We start from the raw sequence: 23,820 nt of genomic DNA, 5'->3' as shown, positions 1-23,820 counted from the left end.
CTAGCATTAATGCCAACTCTTTTGACACTCAGAAGTCTAGGGAACAGCCAGACATGAGCATGGGAAATTTCTCAATCCTATCCCTGATGCTGTTCAGCAGTCTCAAACATACTGTAACCAAGATGCGTTCTAATCTGTAATGAAAATAATAATGAAGGACGGCATATATAGATAGCTCTTTCACTGGACCTCAAAGCACTTTACATTGTAAGGGAGGAGACCTCATCTCTTCCATCAGCAATGAGGAGCACCCATCCATCTTGGTGATGCACGGCACTTTTGGGTAATTTAGGGCCAGCATGCTCACAAGTCAGCCATGTGAAATGATGAGCACTCTCTTAATGGTCAGATATACTGTTGAGCAGTTGTACTAACACAGAGCAGTGGGCATATGTCAGAGCTACCCTGAATTAATCAAATCCAACATTAGCTCATAGCCATCGCGTCTATCAGCAAATTTCACTAGCAGTAGCAAGAGTGGCAACCCACACATTTCTCAAAGCGTAGCAGTCTCTCTTCGCTCTCTTTTCTTACATCTTTAATAATCCTTTATATAAAACGGCTAATAAAATGAACCCGCAATACATCAGACTTCATGAGAACATTGGGAAAGGACTGCTGTTGCTCTGTTTTTTTTTTTAAAGGAAAAATAATTGACCATACAAGTAGGGATGAACAGCGAGATTTACAGCCAAAACCCACTCCCTTATCGCGGGAAAAATAACAGCGAGAAACCGGTAAATTACAATACATTTCTATGAACAGCATGATGTGAAATGGAACTGTTGAATTATGAGATGTCTAAATCTGGTTTCGCCACGGCCGTCTCTCGGAATGATCGATCAACGCTTGGGGTGGGGACAGACAGCGCATCTATGGAGAACAGTCCAATGCATGTATCTAATCATGGTAACTTCTTTCTTGTGACAGGTACGCATACTAGTGCTGCAGCATAGACTATGCTACAGTAGGCTAATATAAGGAGTGAATGCGCATCTAATTTAAACATCACCATCTGGCTTACAGGGGTCACCTTACTTTTTAATTGTAAAGAAAAAAATATACAGTACCAATCAAAAGATGACACCTGCTCATTCAAGTTTGTTTATTTTGACTATTTTCTACATTGTAGAATAATAGTGAGGACATCAACACTATGAAATAACACGCATGGAATCATGTAGCAACGAAAAGTGTTAAATACATTTATTTTAGCTTCGCCAAAATGGCACTCTCTCTCTCTACCAGCTTCATGAAGAATGCTTTTCCAAAAGTCTTGAAGGAGTTCCCACATATGAAGAGCACTAGTTAGCTGCTTTTCCTTCACCCTGATGTCTAACTCATCCCAAACCATCTCAATTGGGTTGAGGTCGGGTGATTGTGGAGGCCAGGTCATCTGATGCAGCACTCCATCACTCTCCTTCTTGGTCAAATAGCCCTTACACAGCCTGGAGGTGTGTTGGGTCATTGTCGTGTTGAAAATCAAATGATAGTCCCACTAAGCGCAAACCAGATGGGATGGCATATTGCTGCAGAATGCTGTGCTAGCCATGCTGGTTAAGTGTGCTTTGAATTCTAAATAAATTACTGACAGTGTCACCAGCAAAGCACCATCACACCACCACCTCCTTCATGGTGGGAACCACATGTGGAGATCATCCGTTCACCTACTCAGCGTCTCAAAGACACAGAGGTTGGAACCAAATATCACAAATTTGGACTCATCAGACCAAAGGACAGATTTCCACCAGTCTAATGTCTATTGCTCGTGTTTCTTGGCCCAAGCAAGTATATTCTTCTTATTGGTGTCCTTTAGTAGTGGTTTCTTTGTAGCAATTTGACCATAAAGGCCTGATTCACGCAGTATCCTCTGAACAGTTGATGTTGAGATGTGTATGTTACTTGAACTCTGTGAAGCATTTATTTGGGCTGCAATCTGAGGTGCAGTTAACTAATGAATTTATCCTCTATAGCAGAGGTAACTTTGCATCTTCCTTTCCTGTGGCGGTCCTCATGAGAGCCAGTTTCATCCTAGCGCTTGATGGTTTTTGCAATTGCACTTGAAGAAACATTCAAAGTTCTTTAACTGTTCCAGTTTGATTGACCTTCATGGCTTAAAGTAACGGACTGTCGTTTCTCTTTGCTTATTTGAGCTGTTCTTGCCATAATATGGACTTGGTCTTTTACCAAAAAGGGCTATCTTCTGTATACCACCCCTACCTTGTCACAACAACTGATTGGCTCAAATGCATTAAGGAGGAAAGAAATTCCACAAATTAACTTTTAACAAGGCACACCTGTTAATTGAAATGCATTCCAGGTGATTACCTCGAAGCTGGTTGAGAGAATGCCAAGAGTGTGCAAAGCTGTCATCAAGGCAAAGGGTGGCTACTTTGAAGAACCTAAAATATTTAGATTTGTTGAACATTTTTTGATTTCTACATGATTCCATGTGTGTTATTTCATAGTTTTGATGTCTTCACTATTATTCTACAATGTAGAAAATAGTAAAAATAAAGAAAAACCCTTTAATGGAGTAGGCGTCCAAAATGTTCACTGGAACTGTATATATTTGCAGCTGCAGAGTTTAAAAAACAGCTATCCCTCGAATATCATAGCTTTAAATCAGTGCATACTTGAGCACACTGTTGCTCTCACTCCATCAATTCCATTCAAATTGCATCCAAAGATAGATAGATAGTCCTAGCAGGTAATACATACAATATTCAGTCCTACCATAAAGTAAGTAAATAACAGCAGATCATTTCAGAGGGGGCAGGTAATCTTACTATTCTGCAAACTAAAAAGGTTCTGGAAAGAGGTGGTTCTATGAGGAAAAATATAATGTGATGTGTAATAACAGATCATCTTATTTAAAGTCTATGATTATACCCTGGCATGACAATCTAATCCGGACAGTCTTGAACCCAACTACAAAAATAGCTTAAATCCCTTCCATCCTATTTTGTGAAGATTGACCTAACAAACACTTGGCTCAAACCTCAGCTTAAAGGCCTGCAATCTAGGAATCTCCACAATCACAAGACACTGGCTAGCAACAATGTCAGGCTAAGATTGCAGGTCTCTGATTTGTCTAAACATTTGGTGGTCCCATGAATGTGCCAGAAAACTGTGCCTAGAAGTGACAGCAGCAATAAAAGCTTTTCATTTTTGATTTATGTTCAATGAGTTTACAGAAAAGGGTGTGTTGAGTGGGGCACTTGTAGGGCAGGTTTAATGGAGGACAAATCAGAGAGGTGGAGATGGCCTCAGTGCAGTTCTGACTGGAGGACGCATCTGTCTCAGTCTGGAAGTTTGGGGTTGGGCAGCAGCCTATCGCCACACAATTGGAGTTTCTAATTCGGAGAGACAAGGCAGCCGTCACACTCCAATTGCCTCTCACAACCCTCACGACGCCCTGGCTCAAACAGAGGGGGACATGCTTTGTTCTGCTGAAGTTATTCCCCGGCGATGAGGGAGGAGAATAATTTCAGGTGCTGGGCATGGTGATCAGAATCAAGGCGACATGCGAGACCAGAGGAAATGTAACCACCTGGATGCATCTTGTGGCCATATCAAAGTGTTCAGATTTGACAAAAGTGTCAGAGGAAAAACAGCTGACTGAGTTACACCTTAAATGTGTCATCTACTGCATATCGAGACGGAGTAGCCCAATGCAAATTCTTGATGAAAACAGTACCAAAGTTTGAGAAATTTTATGTGCAAATATACTTGCTTCATAGACCAACAATTTAATCTGCTAATAAACTTTGAAAACCACTTAAAACTATAAAATACATTTCAGAATATACATGAAAAGCCAGCTCTGGTTAAGACATCAGCCTGGAGCGGACGGGGGAGATTTACGGTGGAACAGCCACCAACTCCAAGGCAATAAATTAACCTCTGTGGCCGTTCTTGGTTTCTCTATGACCGACTTGGGCTTTCCAAATAGATTTCCGAGATTTTTCCCCAGAGTGAAGCCTTAGCCGGCCCTTGAAATCGCAGACCATTCTTCGGCTCATTCCTGGAACGTGAGCCAGAGCAAAGACATCAGTGGTCCGTGACAGAGGTGAGCGTCTGACTGGCGTGTCCAGAATAGTCACATTCAGCCTCAGGTAAACTATACTTCAATATACAGAGGTGTATTAACTGAGCTGTCTGCAATATCACAAAGTATACTGAAGAAAAATATAAATGCAACATGTAAAAGTGTTGGTCCCATGTTTCATGAGCTGAAATATAAGAACCCAGAAATGTTCCATATGCACAAAAAGCTTCTCTCAAATTTTGGCAACAAATTTGTTTACATCCCTGTTAGTGAGCATTTCTCCTTTACCAAAATAATCCATCCACCTGACAGGTGTGGCATATCATGAAGCTGATTAAACACCATGATCATTCATTACACAAGTGCTCCTTGTGCTGGGGACAATAAAAGGCCACAATGTCACACAACACCACAGATATTTCAAGTTGAGGGAGCATCTAATTGGCATGCTGACTCCAGTAATGTCCACCAGAGCTGTTGCCAGATAATTAATTAGTATGTCCAACCGTCCTTACAACCGCAGACCACGTGCACAAATGACAAATTTCTGCACAAACGGTCAGAAACTGTCTCAAGGAAGCACATCTGCGTGCTCGTCGCCTTAAGTAGGGTCTTGACCTGACTGCAGTTTGGCATCGGAACAGACTTCAGTGGGCAAATGCTCACCTTCGATGGCCACTGGCAGCTGTGGACAACGAACACAATTGCATTTTATTAATGGCAATTTGAATGAACAGAGATACCGTGACGAGATCATGAGGCCTATTGTCATGCCATCCCCTCATGTTTCAGCACGTTTCGGCCCCACGTCGCAAGCATCTGTACACAATTCACACCAGATACTGACTGGTTCTGATCCACGCCCCTAACTTTTTGAAAGGTATCTGTGACCAACAGATGCATATCTGTAATCCCAGTCATGTGAAATTAATGGATTAGGGCCTAATGAATTTATTTCAATTGAATGATTTCCTAATATTAACTAATTCAGTCAAATCTTTGAAATTGTTGCATGTTGCGTTTATATTTTAGTTCAGTAGATATGTTTATTTTTGTGGACAAGCAATTAAGAATTTGATAACCACAATCTGGGTAAAATATAAGTATGGTAGTCTTGGCACTCTGGTTACTGTACCCTGTTAAACTTCGAAGGATTAGTTAACCGATCACAAACACAGACATATGAACCATAGCTTGGTGTTAACAGACAACCATCAGGAAGCGAACATAAGTAGAGTGCCGATGGTGAGGGCCAGACATGTGACAACCATCTAACCAGCCTGCAGATTCCTGGATCCACATGTAGGCTGGGAAGATGCCTGCTCACACAGCCAGCAGACGCTCTGAGGATTCCAGCAACAATGAGATTACTGGTGCCAGCCCAATGTTTCAACTGAACTAAAGGCTGGATGGACATCAACACCAGGCTGACGGTGAGAGAACTCAAATAACACAAATAAAATATAATTTTACCAATTAATCATGTAACAATGCCCCCCCCCAAAAAAAAAATATTGACACAGCTCTTTGTTCATTTCACTGCACAGCCAGAATAAAAGGGACATTTATTTTAGACAGCCACATTCTCCAAAAAATGATTTCATGTAAACAAAAGTTAAAAGTATTTAAACAGAGATTATCAAAACCGTCTACAGAAAAAAAGTGCAGGGCATTTGAGGTGCACCAACTGTTTTGGTTTTGTTGTTCATTTGTCTCTGATGTCTGGAGGACAAGCTTTGGTTTCTTTCTAGAGCATAAATTACCCAACAACACGTGTAGTTTCTAACAAGCTTGTATTGTTCCCTCATAATGGAACAATCATTTGGTTTGTAAATGCTCAAGTGTATAAAACAGATCCGCTCCCATCGTCTGGACAGTGGGATGACCCATCAAGTCAGTCACACAGTCAGGAAGGGATGCTCCAATGGGAGGAAAAAAATACTAATTCAGGCGTTTTCCCCTCAAATCATCTCTGGTCCCTCAACACTCCCATAGTCTACCCCTAACCCGACAAAGATCACATTACATCCACTGATCTCCAGATAACCATTATCGACCACATTCGTCACTGACCAGAACTGTAGTCCTGCGGTTACATTACATATATTATAAACCCCTACTACCTGCACCCCCACCCACAAGCATGCTCTTTCAAGTACCATGGGCATTATGCATGACAAAGGTGTGAGCAATCATGTAGCACTTACTGAGCGTCCCCTCCATTTACAACTTGAAGACAGTTCCAAAAACAGTTCACCATTTGAAATGTCATGGCATGCTGAAATGCTGCCTTTGGCTGTCATTAAACTTTTGAAAAAATGTTTACAATCCAATAGCAATTAAAAGTTAATTATCACCATGGCCTCGACATTTCATTTACCGAAAACAAAAATCAATGGCTGTGGCCTATTGAGGCGGTTTACAAATGCAGCTTTAGGCTTTCAGCACAAGTAATTACTTCTCCATAGACACAGGGTCTTCACGCTTTCAACGTTTCAAAAGAAGTCACTGTAGGGCTGTGTGACAAATACATATGTCTTCAGCCCGACAGGGCGGATGATACCGCCTGACTCACTTTCTCACCTATCAATTAGTGCTTCCACCTCTCACTCTCTTACCTTGCTCTACCCTCCCCAATCGACTCGCATCTGGCCAAGGGTGGGAGGGTGGCGTGAGAGACAGATCAAATATTTCCTTCAGCAGAATTTTTTTTAAACTTTCACCGAAAAGACAATGTTACTACTGACAACAGTTTATTTAGGAGAACATGTCTATTTCTCGGAGGCTAGGTCAGGGATGATCAGTGCATGATGGATTTTGTACAAACCCATATTGCTCCAACCATATCATTTGAAAAGGATATCACTGTGTTCGAACAGGACCTCTGAGGCTGGGCTGAAATTGATATCCGAGTCCTTTGTTGACTCGTCTCCAGATCCACCAGTCACTGATCAGCACCTATGGAGGCTGTAAAATGGCCTATATACACACACAATGTTTATGTAGACCTAAGAGTATACTCAAATTGGCCCATATGTTCATTGTATTCTATAAAAGTGTCTATTTTTACATCCATCTGTTTTACATTTCATGTAAGCATCACAAAATGGAGCCCGTTGGCAACCCTGCCTTTGGCCTGCCTTTGATAGCGAGATCAGCCCTAGTGGGGGGCGTAAGGAGATCCGGAACAAGGAAAAAACCCAATGCAAGACCTCATGACGTGGCCAGCCATCATTGTTCAAACAGTTTTGGAAAGTAAAAAATGGGTCCACAGAGCCAATCCCAAACCTCAACAATTATAAGAAATGAATCGCTGACACAAACATCTCAGCTTGACAACACACTCATGGGTGGTAGTTCAAGCCCTTGTCGCCAGAAAGAGACAAGAAGTGCTGACACGAGAGGAAAAACATTAAGGCTGTCCAGGTGCGCCGAGCCAACGTTGGGATCAGTTGAAGCCAGCCGGGTTATGGACTAGAACATCAAACATCAACAGCACAGTGTAGCAGACCAGGACACCCTCAAAGTTTTTCATCTTCAGATAGGAGGGGATGTGGAGTGTCTGTGATCAAATTTGGAGCTGAGCAGACACCATAGCGGTGGGAGTGGTGCTCAGGCCTGTTGGATCATTACCTTTTGGGTAATATTGCAATGGGAGGAATCAAATAATGGTCTAGGGACCTCCATGGGCATAACTACAGACCTCATAATGACAAACAATTTTACACACTGAAATTAATTATGCAAAACATTTCTCATTTACCAATAACCAGTGGTGTAAAGTACTTAAGTAAAAATACTTGAAATAACTATTTAACTATTTAATTTTTGGAGGTATCGGTACTTTACTATTTATATTTGACTACTTTTACTTCACTACATCCCAAAAGAAAAGAATGTACTTTTTATTCAATACAATTTCCCTGACAGCCAAAAGTACTCGTTACATATTGAATGCTTAGCAGGACAGGAAAATGGTCCAATTCACACACTTATCAAGAAAACATCCCTGGTCATCTTTACTGCCTCTGATCTGGCGGACTCGCTAAACAAATGCTTTGTTTGTAAATTATGCTGGAGTGTTGGAGTGTGTCCCTGGCTGTCCGTCTGGCTTGCTTAATATAAGGAATTTGAAATTATTTACACTTTTACTTTTGATACTTAAGTACATTTACTTTTGATACTCAAGTATATTTAAAAGCAAATACTTTTAGACTTTTATTCAAGTAATATTTTACTTGGTGACTCACTTCAGTCATTTTCTATTATGGTACCTTTACTCAAGTATGACAATTGGGTACTTTCTCCACCACTGCCAATAACTGACAGTGCTACTCATATTTTCTTAATAGGATAGTGCAGTTTATTGCTCACTTGCAGCTTGTTAGGTTTAACATTTCTGGGATTCAATATCAACACACAGGCAGATCCTAAGCACTTACCTTTAAATTCAAATGTATGTTAGGCATTGTAATCATACGGATGAGTACACAGAGCAGAATTCATGATAGACAGACAATTCTGCAAACCCAACAGAGCTTTGTCGACACCTGCGATGGAAAACTACAGCCTCTTCAGGCATAATGCGCCCCCACTCAACCAGCTATACACGTAGTTTAAGAACACTTCCTCATCATATAGCATGAGGAACTATGAGCAGTTCCATTTACTGGCAGACATTTTAACTTTGACCCCTACAAATTGACCATTTTAAAAACGGTCTTTTGAGCACTTAACGACCAGCACTGTGAAAATGTCTCTGGGGTTTAATTTCATCAGAAGTGCTAGATCAGCTGCACTACCGTTTACGGTTTCCTCCAGCGCTCCCCCAAAAGGTAACCTGACAGAAGAGAAAAAAGCAGCGTCCCTGGTGAATTATGAATCTCACCTCCCGTCATGCACCAATGGGTAGGTTATTTCTGGACTCCCTCCTCCCCATAAAATAGTACATTCTATGAATTTAAACATGAGACAGTAAAGTGGCAGTCATCTCTGTCATCTGTCGAGTGACAAAAAGCCATTGATTTTTGTCCAGAATGGCCGTTTAGTGGATGTCTATGTTGGGCACTTGTGGATCACCACCACACCTACTTTCCTGGATCAGCTCCAAACCTACTTTCCTGGATTTCATCCCCAGGACTTGACATATAACACTTTGCTCTTGCTGGTAATTTATGATCAAGCATCGACTTTGTGATGGCAAAGTTGAACATTTGGATAGAAATGTCAAATGCCCTTGAAAAGGGTTTCCATTTGTGGGTTATTTGGTAGTTCCCGGAACCGGTTCCAGGAACTACCAAATAACCCACAAAAGTTATGACCACCATTCGTGGAGGTGCAGAATTTAACAAAATATCTTAGCGGTCAAATTAAGACTCCATTTTATCAGTGAATGTAATAGTGCTGAACCCATTTAGTCGACTGGTCAATTGTTTGGTCAATAGGCTGTTAGTTGACCAAGATTTTTTTAGTCGAGCGGTAAAAAAGAAATAATTTTAAAAAATGATGGCATGTCTTGATTCATGCCTGTCAGAGGGGACTGATCCATTGCAGAGGCCGCAGGGATGGCACACCAGTATCACCAGTAGTACATTTACCATTCATTCCCATCATTTCTAATCTACAATGTTAGTCTGGTTACCGTAATTTCTGTTAAGACGTCCAATATATTATTATTACAGTCTTTTACAGTTGTCATTGTCAGAGTGGACACTTGGTCGCAGAGCGCACAACCTAGGCTACAGTTGTGAGAAACACGTTTTGGTGTATTTCAATTCCATTTACAAGTTGTCAATTTATGAATTAATTGTCTTTTGTTTGTAGCGCTCCAGTCACTGTTGAGTAAGGACGCGCACCTGATTACGCATAGAAGTAGACCTAGGCTACCTGGCTTGGGCGCAAACGTTGGCCTATAAATGTGCCCATTTGGGGATCTGATAGTCGTAACTCACCAGCACCACTAATGAACTGTGTACCTTCTCAAAGTAATTTTTTCTTCACCTCAAACAGCAAGCAAACGTCTATTTTTACATCCATTGAGAATGACAATTCAGTGGTTCTTCCAATAAAAGTTGTGTCGTATTGCAGCACAGCTTGCGGGCTGCAGCAAAATTCTTTGGCACGTTATTTAAGTTACAGCCATTGTTTCCAGTAATGCTAGTGCAAGTTTGACCACCAAAGGGCATCTTTGAGAAGCATTTGACTGTTTTTAATATTGGTTGTATGAGAGAATTTTCAACTTTTTTTGTAAGAACATAGTATATGGGATTGATTGTAAGAAATGTAGCTTAATTTGATTAATATTATGGTGTTTCTATTCCAAGAAATTCAAAATGAATCCCTCAGGGTTTCCGTTAGGAAAATATGGCGCTGTACAACGTGACCGCAAGTGAAGAGCAAAATAATCCACACCTTAATTGTAGGCTAACCAATGTAGACTATTTCAAAAATCTTTCCAGCTCTCTCCCTCGATAACCACTCATTGTGAAAGGGATCCTGTGGAAACGTCAAAATAGGCCTACCCGATTACTTTTTATCCCTTGAGCAAATAGCCTACAGCTGTGTCTGTCCGGAGCGGGAAACTGAGTGTATCAGAATATTTTATACAATGTTGCAAGTTTGATAGTGCAATTCAGGCTGGACAAAGTTGATAGTTGATACAATGTTTCAGGTTCCTTGCAGAGAGGCGATGCGTAGCCAATGTAATTTATTTTGTATCAGGATATTTTCTACCTGCAGGCTGCAATGTTTATATTTGTTGTCTTTATGTAGGCTATTTTTACATAGTAGTTTGCCATGGTAAGATAAATTGGCACTCCAAAAGCCTTTAGACAATTGAGACATGGTTTGTCTCAGAGGGTGAATGGGCAAGACAAAATATTTAAGTGCCTTTGAACGGGGTATGGTTGTAGGTGCCAGGCGCATTCGAGCATTGAAGTCAACATTAGCCAGCCTCCCTGTGGAACACTTTCGACACTGTCCATGCCCTGACAAATTGAGCCTGGTTCTGAGGGGGGGTGCAACTCAATATTAAGAAGGTGTTATTAAATGTTTTATACACAGTGTATACTCAACTTGTGTCTGAGGGGGGAAAGAAACGTTTTTAAAAAATGTGCGGACCACCTGCAGTACCCCCGCGGACCACAGGTTTAAATCCACTGGTATAGAGAGGGAGTCGGATATCCACTACTTTTTACCTGGTTTACACATGGGAAGAAAACGTACCGAAAAGTGAGAAGGCTCTTTAATATTTGCCAGGCCAATGTAAACATGCTAGTGATGGTAGCACCAGAGCTTTGGGACACACACAATCCCCGAACTTGACTTGCCTTTCTACCCTGCCTGGCTAGAAGAGTCGCCCAGTATACAGATGCTGAGATGTGCCAGCGCACATTCAGAGGAAGCAAATGTTTAAATTCACAGATCTCAGAAAGTGATTTTTTCCCCAGAGACCGAGCTTTAACGGCAAAAAAGAGATTTGGCTCCAGGTGATGCCAGTATCTGGGTCAGCCTCAATAGAATTGTTTTATTTTATTTATTTTGCTTTTAATTTCCTGTCCGTCACGTTTCTTCCGCCCAGAGCAGTCTTTGCCCTGAATAGACCCTACCCTCACAGAGCTCTTCCAAAGGCTACTCGCTCGGCCGGCCAACTAGGCTATCTGATTACTTAACATGACGTCTCTGAAGTGGGGGAACATCTCAGAACAAGCTTATGGGTGTTGAAAAAAGGAGTTTGACTTGACTTTGAAACATATGCCAAAACTGCAAAACATCCAGAGTTACAGCAATGGAAAACCACAGCTGTGAGAAACCGCACCCATCCCTGTTCTCTGCAGTGCTTGGGATAATTTCAGGATTAGTATCGCTTCCCATCACAATGGGACAACCATGCATCCACCTGAGCCTGGGGCTGCAGAGTGGAGTGGTGGTAGAGGGAGGTTACGGGTTCAGACGGTGGGTGGGATGCTGCAGCCTCAGTCTGGATAAGGTATCTTCTGGCAGCCGCTCCAGTAATAATACCATTCACTTCCAAGACGTAAAGCTGAGAGATGGCATCAACCCCTGTTTGTTTAAGACATTCTCCTTAGTGCAGAGGCTCAGTGCCAAACTCCAGAGACTGGGGCCCCTTCTCCCCATCCCAAGGATATAGAGATATCATGCTTCAATCAGGTCCGAGTTAGCAGTGCTTTTTTCCCCAGATAATAGGCAATGGAGGACTCCTAATGAGTGCAAACGCCTTTCTGTTGCTGTGGTGAAGGGAAAGGGAATAATTTAGAAATACATGAAGGAAAGCTGGGGAAATTAAACCAAAGACAAGCCCAAACAATAGCAGAGCAAATGATCCCATAGAGGTAAATGATAGTCTCACTTCCACTGCACAGTCAGAGCATTAAGAAAAGGGATAGAGGACGAAGTTCCTGCATGTAGACTGACTGCATGTAATATATAGTACATGTAAACTGACAGAGGTAAAAGGGAGATGGAGATGGAGATTTAGAAACAGATACATAGCCATAGGTATAAATCACATCCATATACATTTGAGAAGGTAATTCATTATGAGACGAAGAGTCGTGAATTATGAATGGCATCAAATATAGGCAGAAGGTAGTACTTTACAAAAGCCCTTAGTCTGCTAAACAAAATAATGAAATGGATAATACTGTATATTACTTACAGTGAATACAAGAACACTACACTGCAGACATTGCTTTTGCATTGCAATGGGTCCAAAACAGCAATTCAGTGGAATATAGTGGACAACATTGCAGCAAGGTGGGTGTTAGGACATCGCAATGAAGGAACTTGAATGTTGACCTGCTATTTGCCGTAAATATATTTTGGTCCCGAGCTGCTTTTTTGGTACGGTGCACTATGGGTATGCCGAAAGAGTGATGGCATAGCAAGACTAATCACAAATGTTACTTCAGGACACAGTGCAGGTCGACAAGCATATCAAACCCTACTTGCCTCAAGGTCATTGACGCAACTTGTTTAATGCTACGATTTCTTCTTTTTGATGGCATCATTATTCTAAGGAAAATATACATCTTTATTTTGCTGTAAAAGTGCAGGAAGAACAGATGGACAGAGAAAGAGGGAGAAAGCAGGTCTGATGAGTTCCATGTGGAAACGATATGATTGAAGCAGCAACTTGAGGCCTTGATGCCTGCCACATCCTTTGATTCCAAACAGAAAAACACACACACTTCTGTGATTTGCCTTGCCAGTGGACAAAAAAAAAGGGGGGAAACATTAACTTGCCATGACAACAAAAGCAGCCAAGGCACGGCCCTTGTGTTCTTCTCCTTTACAACTCCCTGCGGTGAAACACAGATGAGAACAGAGAGCCAAAGCAGCACACACCTGCAGCTACGTACCTCTCAGACACAGGGCTGGGGGGAGAGGACAGGGCTGGGGGAGCAAAAGAGAAAGCTAGAGTACACGTAAGAGCATAGGTAGTGTACAAGGAGCTGGTACAATGCATTGAAGGTGTAAATGTTGAGGGAAGTATTTGGCATCAGTCTGCCATAACACAAACCGTATATAGAGAATGCTGGAGATTGCCAGTGCAGAGCACTGAGGGGTGGGGGGCTAGTGCCCGCTGTGGGGAAGGGATGAATTAAGAGGAAATAGTGAGATGAGAGAGGGGACATGACTCCCGCATTAGGAAGGGAGGGAAGGAGAAAGGGAAGAAGAGAGGGAGGTTGACAATAACAGACAAGTCTGCATGCTCCTCCTCTCACTAGCCTCCAACATATTTTAGATTGCGATAATTCTGTGACTCTCGCGCCCTCCCCTCACTCGGAACCAAATACGTAAGGGACTTAAAATGAAACTTTTGCTGTGGTTTAAGTGGTGGACCGCTCAAAGCTAAAATGTCCCATTTAGAAGACGGGGAGCAAGGTTTCTTAGTTGAGGACATTCACAACATTTCAGAGGAAGTGCTAAAACTAATGGTGAGACAGGACTTACTGAGGTGAAGGCCAGGAGCTCTTCTTCAGTCAGCTTATGGATTGGGTTGTTTTTCTGGAAATCAGTGCTGCAAAACAGAGACATGACACACTAATAAACATGAAGTTATAAATCGGATACAAGCCCGTCTCTGCCTTCCCCCAAGTGATTGCAGTGTTCTCCCGTACATTGATGTTGCAACGTGATTTGTTTCCCTATGTATTGATTTATTAACAGTCAAGTGCTATTGTTCATTTCGTTGACGACCCATCAGTGCATTGGCCATTAGACAGAATTGCCTGTGCTATGATAGAAAGGGCTTTCATTGTCCCGGAGTCTATGAGAGCATTCATCTACAGTTAACTGCCAAAATAAAGGAATACAAAGTATATTGAAAGCAGGTGCTTCCACACAGGTGTGGTTCCTGAGTTAATTAAGCAATTAACACCCCATTATGCTTAGGGTCATGTATAAAAATGCCCAGTTGCCAATTCTTTTGGCTACCATGGCTGGAAGAAGAGATCTCAAAGGAGCATGGGGGTTTAAAGGATGTGTGTGTGTTTGTCTCTTAGTGACCAGATCTCTACCCAATTGAACACTGATGGGAGATTCTGGAGCGGCGCCTGATACAGCGTTTTCCACCACCATCAACAAAACACCAAATGAGGGAATTACTCGTGGAAGAACAGTGTTGCATCCCTCCAATAAAGTTCCAGACACAAGAACTTCTGCCAAGGCGAACTGAAGCTGTTTTGGCGGCTCATGGTGATCCAACGCCCAACTATGACACTATGTTGGTGTTTCCTTTATTTTGGCAGTTACATGTACATCACTGCACCGTCTGAGGGGCGATTGGTTTCAGAATTAATTGTGTTTCTTCTTTTTGATTAACAGTTCAGAGTGGTTTTGCAATCCCTCAGCCATGTGCCTGCCTGGCCAATCAGCATTAGGCAGGTGGACAATACTCCCATGGGTACAACACACATTGTGACCTAGACATGGCAGAGGGCCAGAGAGTGGTTTACTCTCCTTCATTTTACTGATCTGAAAACACAAGCTAAATGAAAGCAATCTGGAGAATGGCTACCAAGAATTAGTTTTCACTTGTCAAGCAGCCATTTTAGACTACTGAGATGCACCCGTAAAAGGTAGAAAACCGAAGCCTGAATGGAAACTTCTGTGGCCAGCTACAAAACCGGAGCAGGTTTTGGCAGGAGGGGAGCAGTCAAGTTGGGGGTGTTAAGGGAGTCTGTTTTCCAGACCAAAGAGGATTTTGATTTCAGGAAAATTAGATTCAATAATAACCAGCACTCCTTTACAAATTGTGTTTATTATTTTCCCACTTAAACATAGTTGAGCATAGTCTGCCAGGTGAGAGCTGTCCATCTCTCTCTGTGTGTGTGTGTGGAGTGACCTGTGGAAAAGCCACAGAGTTCGCAGGGTTCTCTTGGAACTCTTCAGTAGTACTAAATGAATACGGTCACTTAGAGGAATTTTTTATATGATAAATCACGTCCCACGCCAAACCAGCTAAAAATATTTACATATTTCATTCCTTTTGAACAGCTGTTATGGTTTCCTCTTCCACATTATTCGATTTAACCAAAGAAATCAAGCAATTTCACCTATTTAGTCCTTTGGTTGATTGTGAACTTTTTTGATTACACTTACAATTTCTGAAAATGTAATGGTGCTGCGCCAAATTCTATGAGAACAGTTTGTTAATTAAAAAAAGTTACATTTACTCCCCAGTTATGAAGGACAGATCTTTAACGGCCATTATTTTTAAAACCTTTTAGAATAGTCACTGAATAATTTCAAACAGGAAAGATCTGGCCCTGGTTTTCTGACTAACGAGGGATCTACAAACACGGATTTGATGACAGAATTGCAGTCCGTAATTGTTTTCTGGCACCAGGCCTGTAGTCCACAGGTCCATAATGGGTAGGAGGTGGATGGAGAATGGCAACAGTGGGTTTTGGCCAGGCTGGTGCAGTCATTCCGTGTAATGTCATACAGTATGTAGAGAAACCAATACCAGCCAGCGCCATTGACATCTAGTTCCTTCGTTTTTTTTGCCGGCAGGTGGTTGTAGGGGGTGTGACTGGGAGTTGCCAGGCCCCCAGGAATGGCAGTAACCCAAGTCCAGGGAAGAGAAGGGATAATCCAGACTGGGTCACATTCCCAAAGCTCAGTGGAGCGGCGTGAACTCGCTGATATATTACGCCTGGGAATGGTAGGGGAGAGGAAGAGCACAGGGCTGGAAGTGGTACACTCCCAATACTCTACACAAGTGCAGTGTCAAGTATGTGAGTGCGAGCTTGTGTATAGACTGGTGTGTGTGTGATGAAAGCACACGTTAATACTATTGAATCTGTGCTGTTTGACTTGGTGCATAGATATGGCCTTTTTTCCTGTGCAACCTATCAGGTCAGAGGAATGGCAACAAAACTCTAAAAAGTATCGGGGAGGAAAGCATTTGTTACAAACACGGCATCGGTGCACTATATTAAGCATATATATTGGAGTTGGGTGTTTTACAATGATTTCACTAACTTTCGCTCTTGCTTTTCCACCCCATGAAAAATACGGAGTGTTCACCAAAACATTGATATTCCACGTTGAACCCAGTCAAAGATTACAGCCCAGACATTCAATCTGGCTATAATGGTTCCTCAACTAAAACTATCACCTTCACACTCTGCTATTTTCCCCTCTGGGATGTTTGACCAGATGCCGTTAAAGAGGGTGTGTGTGGATGTGTCAGTGTGTGTGCGCAGCTGCAAACAGGCCTAAGTGCTACCGCGCAGAATTCACTTGACTTTGACATCCACATTTAGACCGACTCCAGCCAAGACTAATTTCACACACCATTGTTTTGTGGCTAATTCGCCTCTCCTTTCCACGGCTACACCCTAAACATGCACAAAAATCCCTCTTGACAACAAAGTGATTTGGTTAGGGTCATGTTGGAGGGTTGAAGAGTAGCGGGATACACATTGAGTGTTATGCAGGTACTGTAGGTGACGTTTTAAAAAGCGCTTTGAAAACCTCTCAGCAGTTCTGCATGGTCACTGGACCACAGAGAGAGGGGAGTTGTGGGAAGCATCCTTGGACATTCAGCAGACTAAAGGGGAAAACTCAAAAAGATGACATGTCTGCTATTCAAATCACAAAAGGATGGTTTCTCTTACCCCAAAACTGCATGGCACAGAATTCCAGGGAGTTTAAGTAATGATTAACCATGGCGACAGGTTTTCGGGTGTAGTATTCCGTTACAGATAAGCTGGGAAGCTGGTGTGCTACCCCCTCCCATGACCCACACCAACCCCCTCCTGAGATCAGCGGTTAATCCATTTTCAACGATCAGTCAATCCATTTATATCGCAGCCCAGCGGAATTATGTTGGCTAATTATTCCACGCCTACAATTTAGTCACTTAACAGGCGCGAGGCGAGATGAAGACTTTAACCAGACTTCTCACACATGCCCAATTAAAGAGCGACATCAAAATGTGGCCCCAGAGGATGACGTGTAGCTGGGTTGGTTGTGTGCCCACAACATGTACACTGACTCTGCACTATAGGGTCTTTGAGCTCCTATGTGCCAGGAGTCTCCTCTAGGTCCTAGCCCAGTGGAGGGAGGGAGATGAAGAGAAACTGCAGAAGGAAACGGTGCTCTTTGATACGACCGTCTCTAGATAAGCACAGGGAATTTACAGAGAGATGGAATTTGTGAGGAGAAACAATTGTAACATTGATGAGGGCCAAGTGGTGAAGAGGAGTAATGAGTAACACCTGATACTCCCGCTTTGTCCAACCCAAGGCAGAGGTGTGGTTAATACAGCCCCGAGGTTCACCCCTGGAGCAGATAGTAGGAGAGGGGCAAAGCACCAGAGTACCAAAAGAGGACACAAAGCAGAAGGGGGGGGGAAAGACTACCACCCACCATGCTCGGGGGGGGCACCCTATCGCACAACAGATATACAATGAGAGCTAATGAAGTTGGACCACAGTGTTCCCTCTACAATAATCTCGTCCCCTCTCTACATTTCATTTTCTCACCCTTTCTCCCTTTACTTTACCTACCCCTTTTCCCCTCCCTTGGTTTACCCTTCTCTCACTCCACCTCCCCCCACCCATACCCTTCTTTGTCCCTTCCTGTGCCGCTCATGCTCTTGGCATCTGTCACAGTGAGCTTGGAGGAGAGGCGGAGAGTGAGAGCACTCCCTGAACTCTGAAATCCCTCTGACTCACTCCTAAGCAAAGAGAGAGACAGACGGAGGAGGAGAGAGTCTGCTGGCCTCACCATCGCCTCATTTTGACACCTCTCAGGAGGGGGAGAAAAGCATAGAAAACGCCAGGAGCAAGGAGCAAAGGCATCACTCTGTAGCAACCATATCAGATGGAGGCTTCGGGAAAACAGATCCTAAATGGAAAAAGAAAATAGCAACCTAAAAAGCATGAAAACCTGCAATGAAATGAAGCAATAGTAACAGTGATATACTGTTAAGAGCTGTCATAATCCAGTTAAATAATAAAAAGGTATCTTTAAAAAGATCTTAACATTGCTGGTAAAGTTTAATTAAATGTATTACATTTATTTGGAATAGGCCTCTCCCCTGTTGGGGGAGAGGCCTATTCCAAAAGTACTGAAAAACCATACTCGTAAAAAAGGTCCTTTGGCTGGGGCCCCGACAACCAGACTTTAAGAAAAAAAAGGAATCTAACACGGGCAAGAAGGCAGACAAAAAAAAAGTTTATAATAAAGTGGTAGAGCCAGCAGACCATCTTTCCAGTCGGTGAAGCAGTGAAAACGGGGACAGAAGTTCGGCCCACTGTCGTCAATCACCGGGCCTCCCAGCGCACCCTTGAGAACAAAACTACCTCCTCTGTAGACCTTCACATGACCTCTCCGTCCCTTCATCCCATCCCTCGCCTGCCACTTGGGTGGCACATCTTTTTTACTGATCATGTTAGTGTCTGGTTTAAGTGTCTGGTTTAATAAATGGAAAACCTTGGCTAACCCTTCTCCTTGACTAAGCTTAAATATATTCCACTATATCAGTGGGCCATAACAGGATGACGGGGTTGCTTATGTATCACCGTTGAAGGATTGTGTTCGACAGACATCCTTATTTTAGCCAGACATCTTGATTGCTATTGATGACGTAGGTAATGGTTATGTTCATCATTTGGTCCTTGTAGTGTCAATAAGGTTAACTGTATTCCACACAAAATGGCCACCTAGCCCTTGACATCTAGTCTCACAATGGAACAGTCTTGATATTGACCATTGAGACTGTTAGTGACCTTTATTGACCATTTGGGTTATATTAATTGAGCTGGCCGGCGTGTGATGTGTTTACATGGTGATGTCGTGTTCGTTCCTTGATGAATGACAAACCACTTTTTATAACCAGATACTTCAGCTAGAATTACAACGGTGTTTAGCCATCCAGGGCATACTATCAAAACCAACTGGGTGGGTGGCGCATTGCATTATGGGTAGTGTATGAACCCGGGTCTCTCACAGGAGCAACCAATGTGTTAGATCGTGAGACCAAGAGGAAATTCCCTTTTGGTCCAAAGGCAGACACTGGTTTTGAAGTTCGCAGGCGGAGCTATCATCACGTGACCATAAGCAACCATGCTGACTCATGTCCGTTACAGTGGCATAGTGTGTTATAAGTTAATAACAAAGACTAAATCGACCACTTGACTATGCAAAATTCAAAAACATACTATACTCTAGACCAGGGCTGTCAAACTAATTCTGCCCTGGGCACCGCATTCGGTCTTCAACGAGGTCCGGAGGGCCGCACTGAAAATGTATATCCTTGCTGTAAAAATATATATTTTTATTTTTTTTACTCAAACCCCATCCGGCCTGGATGCTTGACAGCCCTGCTCTAAATTGACTAGAAGAGTCATGCCCATAGACACAAATCATAGTTATGATTTTTAAGATGATTTTGTGTTGCTTATTTCTTGAGTACTACTTTGAATACTACTAGTCTAACCCTGCAAGTGTAAATCGGTTAGGTGACTGACTTAACTAGTTTATAGTGTTTCGTCTTACCAGACTCCCAAGATGACGGCCTGCTCCTCCCCGCTGAGGTCCGGCATCTGGTACTGTCCAGGCTCAGCAAGGTTGATCTGGTTCAACACAGTGTCATCACTGAGGTCATGGTCCTGTTGGGCCAAACACATACCAGACAGCTCAGCAAGGGGTTACTAGCACATCCTTCAAATAATAGCATATTATGACCGCAGGCAGGCAACCATAGAAAGGTAAGGCAGTCCTTTTAAGTGGTTCTCCACCGTCAGTGACTAAAACTGATGGATTCATGGAGTTGGGAGTGAAAGTTGAGGCAGGGCTTTTTTTTGAGAGAGAGATTACTTTTCCAGGGGAGTGATGGTTACTTCCTCCGGTCAAAAAGCACTCCTCTCACACTTCTCCCCCCTCGGACTCCCCTTTATCATCCTTAACTCTCTGCATCTCTAGGTTACTTTCCTCTTTTTTTTGTCTTATGTAATTGGAATGTGGCTGGCCCATTTAGATTTGGTTCCAGGAGAAAGAAGAAAGTCTGCTACCATGCACAGCTTGTGAACACATGGATGCACTCACCCAACCACGCAAACATACCCCTATCATCTTTATCAGAGCTCATGATTACTGTGAACTGGAATCACAGTAAACAAAAAGGGGATGTGTGTTTTGGGCAATTTCTTGACTTGTAAACAAGTCTAAGGCACACACATAAGCAAAAAAAACACTGAAAAAGTCCAACAGCTCACCACCCAAATTCTTAGGCCAGCATAAACAGTGTAGGGTTTAACTGTCAGGAACACCCAGGAAAATGGCACCATCTTGAAGGGTTTGGAAGTCCATCCAGAGTTCCTGGTTCCCTGTGGCCCTTTGAAAGAGGAAGCTAACGATGCCCTGCGTCACGGGCTGCACCTGTCCGCCAGGTGTCTGGGTCAGAACACACACCCATGGTTATGCACACGGACCCACACTTAGGAAAACAAAGGTCAACCCACCAAAGTAAGCCTTCTACAGGACGGCTGCCTGGCTCAGTGCTGGTTTTATCATGCATTCACCTGCATCCACTCCAGATATCAGAGACAGTTAAATGTTCAAAACCAAAAGTTGTTCCATTTGCTTTCCCTCTTGTAATTCCCCCCTTCCCTGTGATGTTCTCCTAATCGTTTTACCTCCGTCTGCTTTCCCTCACCAGCCGATAAAAGAACCAACCATCTGTGGCAAATCTGGAGCTTAATCCCAGATTGTCTTTTTGCATCAAGTGCCTCTACTTTATCTGTATTTCTCTGACTGAAACCCTCCTCAAATGGTGCATGACACGCAATGTTCCACAGGACAGAAAGAACACGTCACAATTCAGGAACCTGCTTTTGTTGAAGAATGAATCCTAATTCCTTTTTTGTCTGCATATTACAACGTAGACTTGGCAATTGATCAAAGTACACAGAAAGGTTGTGTCTACGCTTAGCGCACGCTATTACAGTAATACTGTGTGGGTACACTTACTTAAATACAGTATTTAGAGTATTGGTACCATGCACATACCTCTCACGCAGTCATTGGTTCTTACATTTCACATACAGGGTTGTGGCATTCCTCAGCTCAGATTGAAAGTAAGTATTTCATGGTATAAGAGTATTGTATGTTCATGCCACCATTTTCATGCCATTGAGAAGGTCTTATCTCAGAGGAAGACAGGGTCAATTGCAACTGGGGTCTCACCCTGCTGCCTATGTTGTGTGGTGCTTTCTCTCGGTCTCTCCATTCCAGCCAGCCAGTGAGCTCTGGCTAATGATGGGCTTGATTGAGCCCATTTACCCCCCTTAGCCTGTAATGAGAGCATTAGTGGTCTGAGAAGCAGAGCCCGGGAGCAAGCAGGATCCCCACCAGACAGGACGACGTAGGATCAGTCATTGTATGGAATGTCCAGTACTGTGTTAATTTCATCAACTAAAATAGTGACAGCAATTAGTCAAACACCTCTTCTTTCAGTGGCAATTGAAGAGACGATAACTGACTAAATAGACCCAGAAAAACAAACTAAAATAAATATTTTTCATTTGGGTTGAGGATAATGAGACTAAATTACTAAAATCTGACTAGTAAGTCGACTATATAAGAGTTGAATGATTGAGATCTTTTCAGTATTATTTGCAATTTGGCGGCAACAAATCATTGATGCAAATAAGGCACATGAAATGGGTACTCTCCCAGTGGTGAAAGCTCCTGGTTGAAAAGAGGGCGATGTTTAGAGCCATTTTACTTAGTGTAGACCGAATGCAACATTTCCATGCGATATGACCTCAAGAGACATCTGAAAGCACATCATCCCAATATATAGGTAGGCTAATAACAGATTGATAATGCTAGCAAGTAGTTTGCTACAACCTATCAGACCACTACTAAAAACACTTTAAATTATAACTTTGATTACAATATACAGTGCATGACCAAAAGAATGTGGACACCTACTCGTCAAAAATCTTGTTCCAAAATCATGGGCATTAACATAGAGTTGGTCCTCCCTTTGCTGCTATAACATCCTCCACTCTTCTGGGAAGGCTTTCCACTAGATGTTGGAACATTGCTGCAGGGACTTGCTTCCATTCAGCCACAAGAGCATTAGTGCGGTTGGGCACTGATTTTGTGCGATCCTACACTGATCTCGACAAACCATTTCTATATGGACCTCGCTTTGTGCACAGGGGCATTGTCATGCTGAAACAGGAAAGGGCCGCAAAGTTGGAAGCACAGAATCATCTAGAATGTCATTGTATACTGTAGGGGTAAGATTTCCCTTTGCGGTTTGATCCCAGATTGTTTCGAAGCCGGCCGCGACCTGGAGACCCACGAGGCGACGCACAATTGGCCCAGCGTCATCAGGGTTAGGGGAGGGTTTGGCTGGCTGGGATGTACTTGTCCCACCGCGCTCCACCGACTCATATAGCAACTCCTGTGGCGGGCCGGGTTTAATTGATCTATTATTGAGCTCAAAAACAACTAAGATACGAAGTGTGAAAAATGAAAAATTGCGGGCAAACCGGCCATTGCGAGTGCATAGGATAGTAGGATACAACTGCAATGTTTTTTTAATGACATAACATTTACTGTTAGATTAATACATGGCTACTAGCAGTGGGCATTATACTTACTGTTAGCAAGCTATCTGTGTTTTGAGTTTTCACTTCCTCATGTGGTGAATAAGCCCCAAAATGCATAAGCCTATGATATTAGCACACATAATAATGTAGGAAAATTGATCAACAAAATTGAGAAAAATCTGGAGCCCTATTTTAACAGTAAAACATAATACCTTATTGTGAACTCACAATTCATGACAGTCTTTGGATTAGGTTGCTTTACTATGAATTCCTGCTTGGACACGTTAGATGAAACAACTTATTTATTGAATAGCCTACCATATCGGTAGTTTATTACCCAGTCTAAAGCACTGAATGACTTCATGAGATGAATGATAAATTATATTGTGTGACGCTGTGAAATTAAAAAAATAAAATGTGCAACCAAAATCGTGGGCTGGTGACACCAACTCAAAAAGTTGTTGGCACTGGGGAAAATGTTAGTCTGGAGCACTGTCAAAGGGTTAGATGGTTTTTAATCTGCTGCAGAGTAATGTGTTCTGCCCATTTGGCTGTTGGGAAGAGAATCATGCGATAGGAAGTCATGCAGAAAAATATGTTGGTAGGACAACGCTATGTACAGTTCAAGTCAGAAGTTTACATACACAAGTGGCCCACTGTCATTTT

General features: G+C 42.7%; 1 protein-coding gene across 2 annotated transcripts in view; it reads right to left on the bottom strand.

Annotated features, from left to right (window-relative positions):
• The window catches only part of ttc27 (tetratricopeptide repeat domain 27), a 135,648-nt gene that overhangs the window by 62,192 nt on the left and 49,636 nt on the right, over nt 1–23,820 (bottom strand). For both annotated transcript variants that reach the window (XM_014154511.2, XM_014154512.2), the window contains exons 8-9: nt 20,087–20,199; nt 14,027–14,093 (exon numbers count right to left, since the gene is read on the bottom strand). In XM_014154511.2, coding sequence (XP_014009986.1) covers nt 14,027–14,093; nt 20,087–20,199 — 180 coding nt within the window. The remainder of the gene's footprint in view (nt 1–14,026; nt 14,094–20,086; nt 20,200–23,820) is intronic.

The sequence above is a fragment of the Salmo salar genome, chromosome ssa18 (assembly GCF_905237065.1).
Source record: "Salmo salar chromosome ssa18, Ssal_v3.1, whole genome shotgun sequence".
NCBI lineage: Eukaryota > Metazoa > Chordata > Actinopteri > Salmoniformes > Salmonidae > Salmo > Salmo salar.
This window is presented reverse-complemented; position numbering and strand designations above follow the sequence as displayed.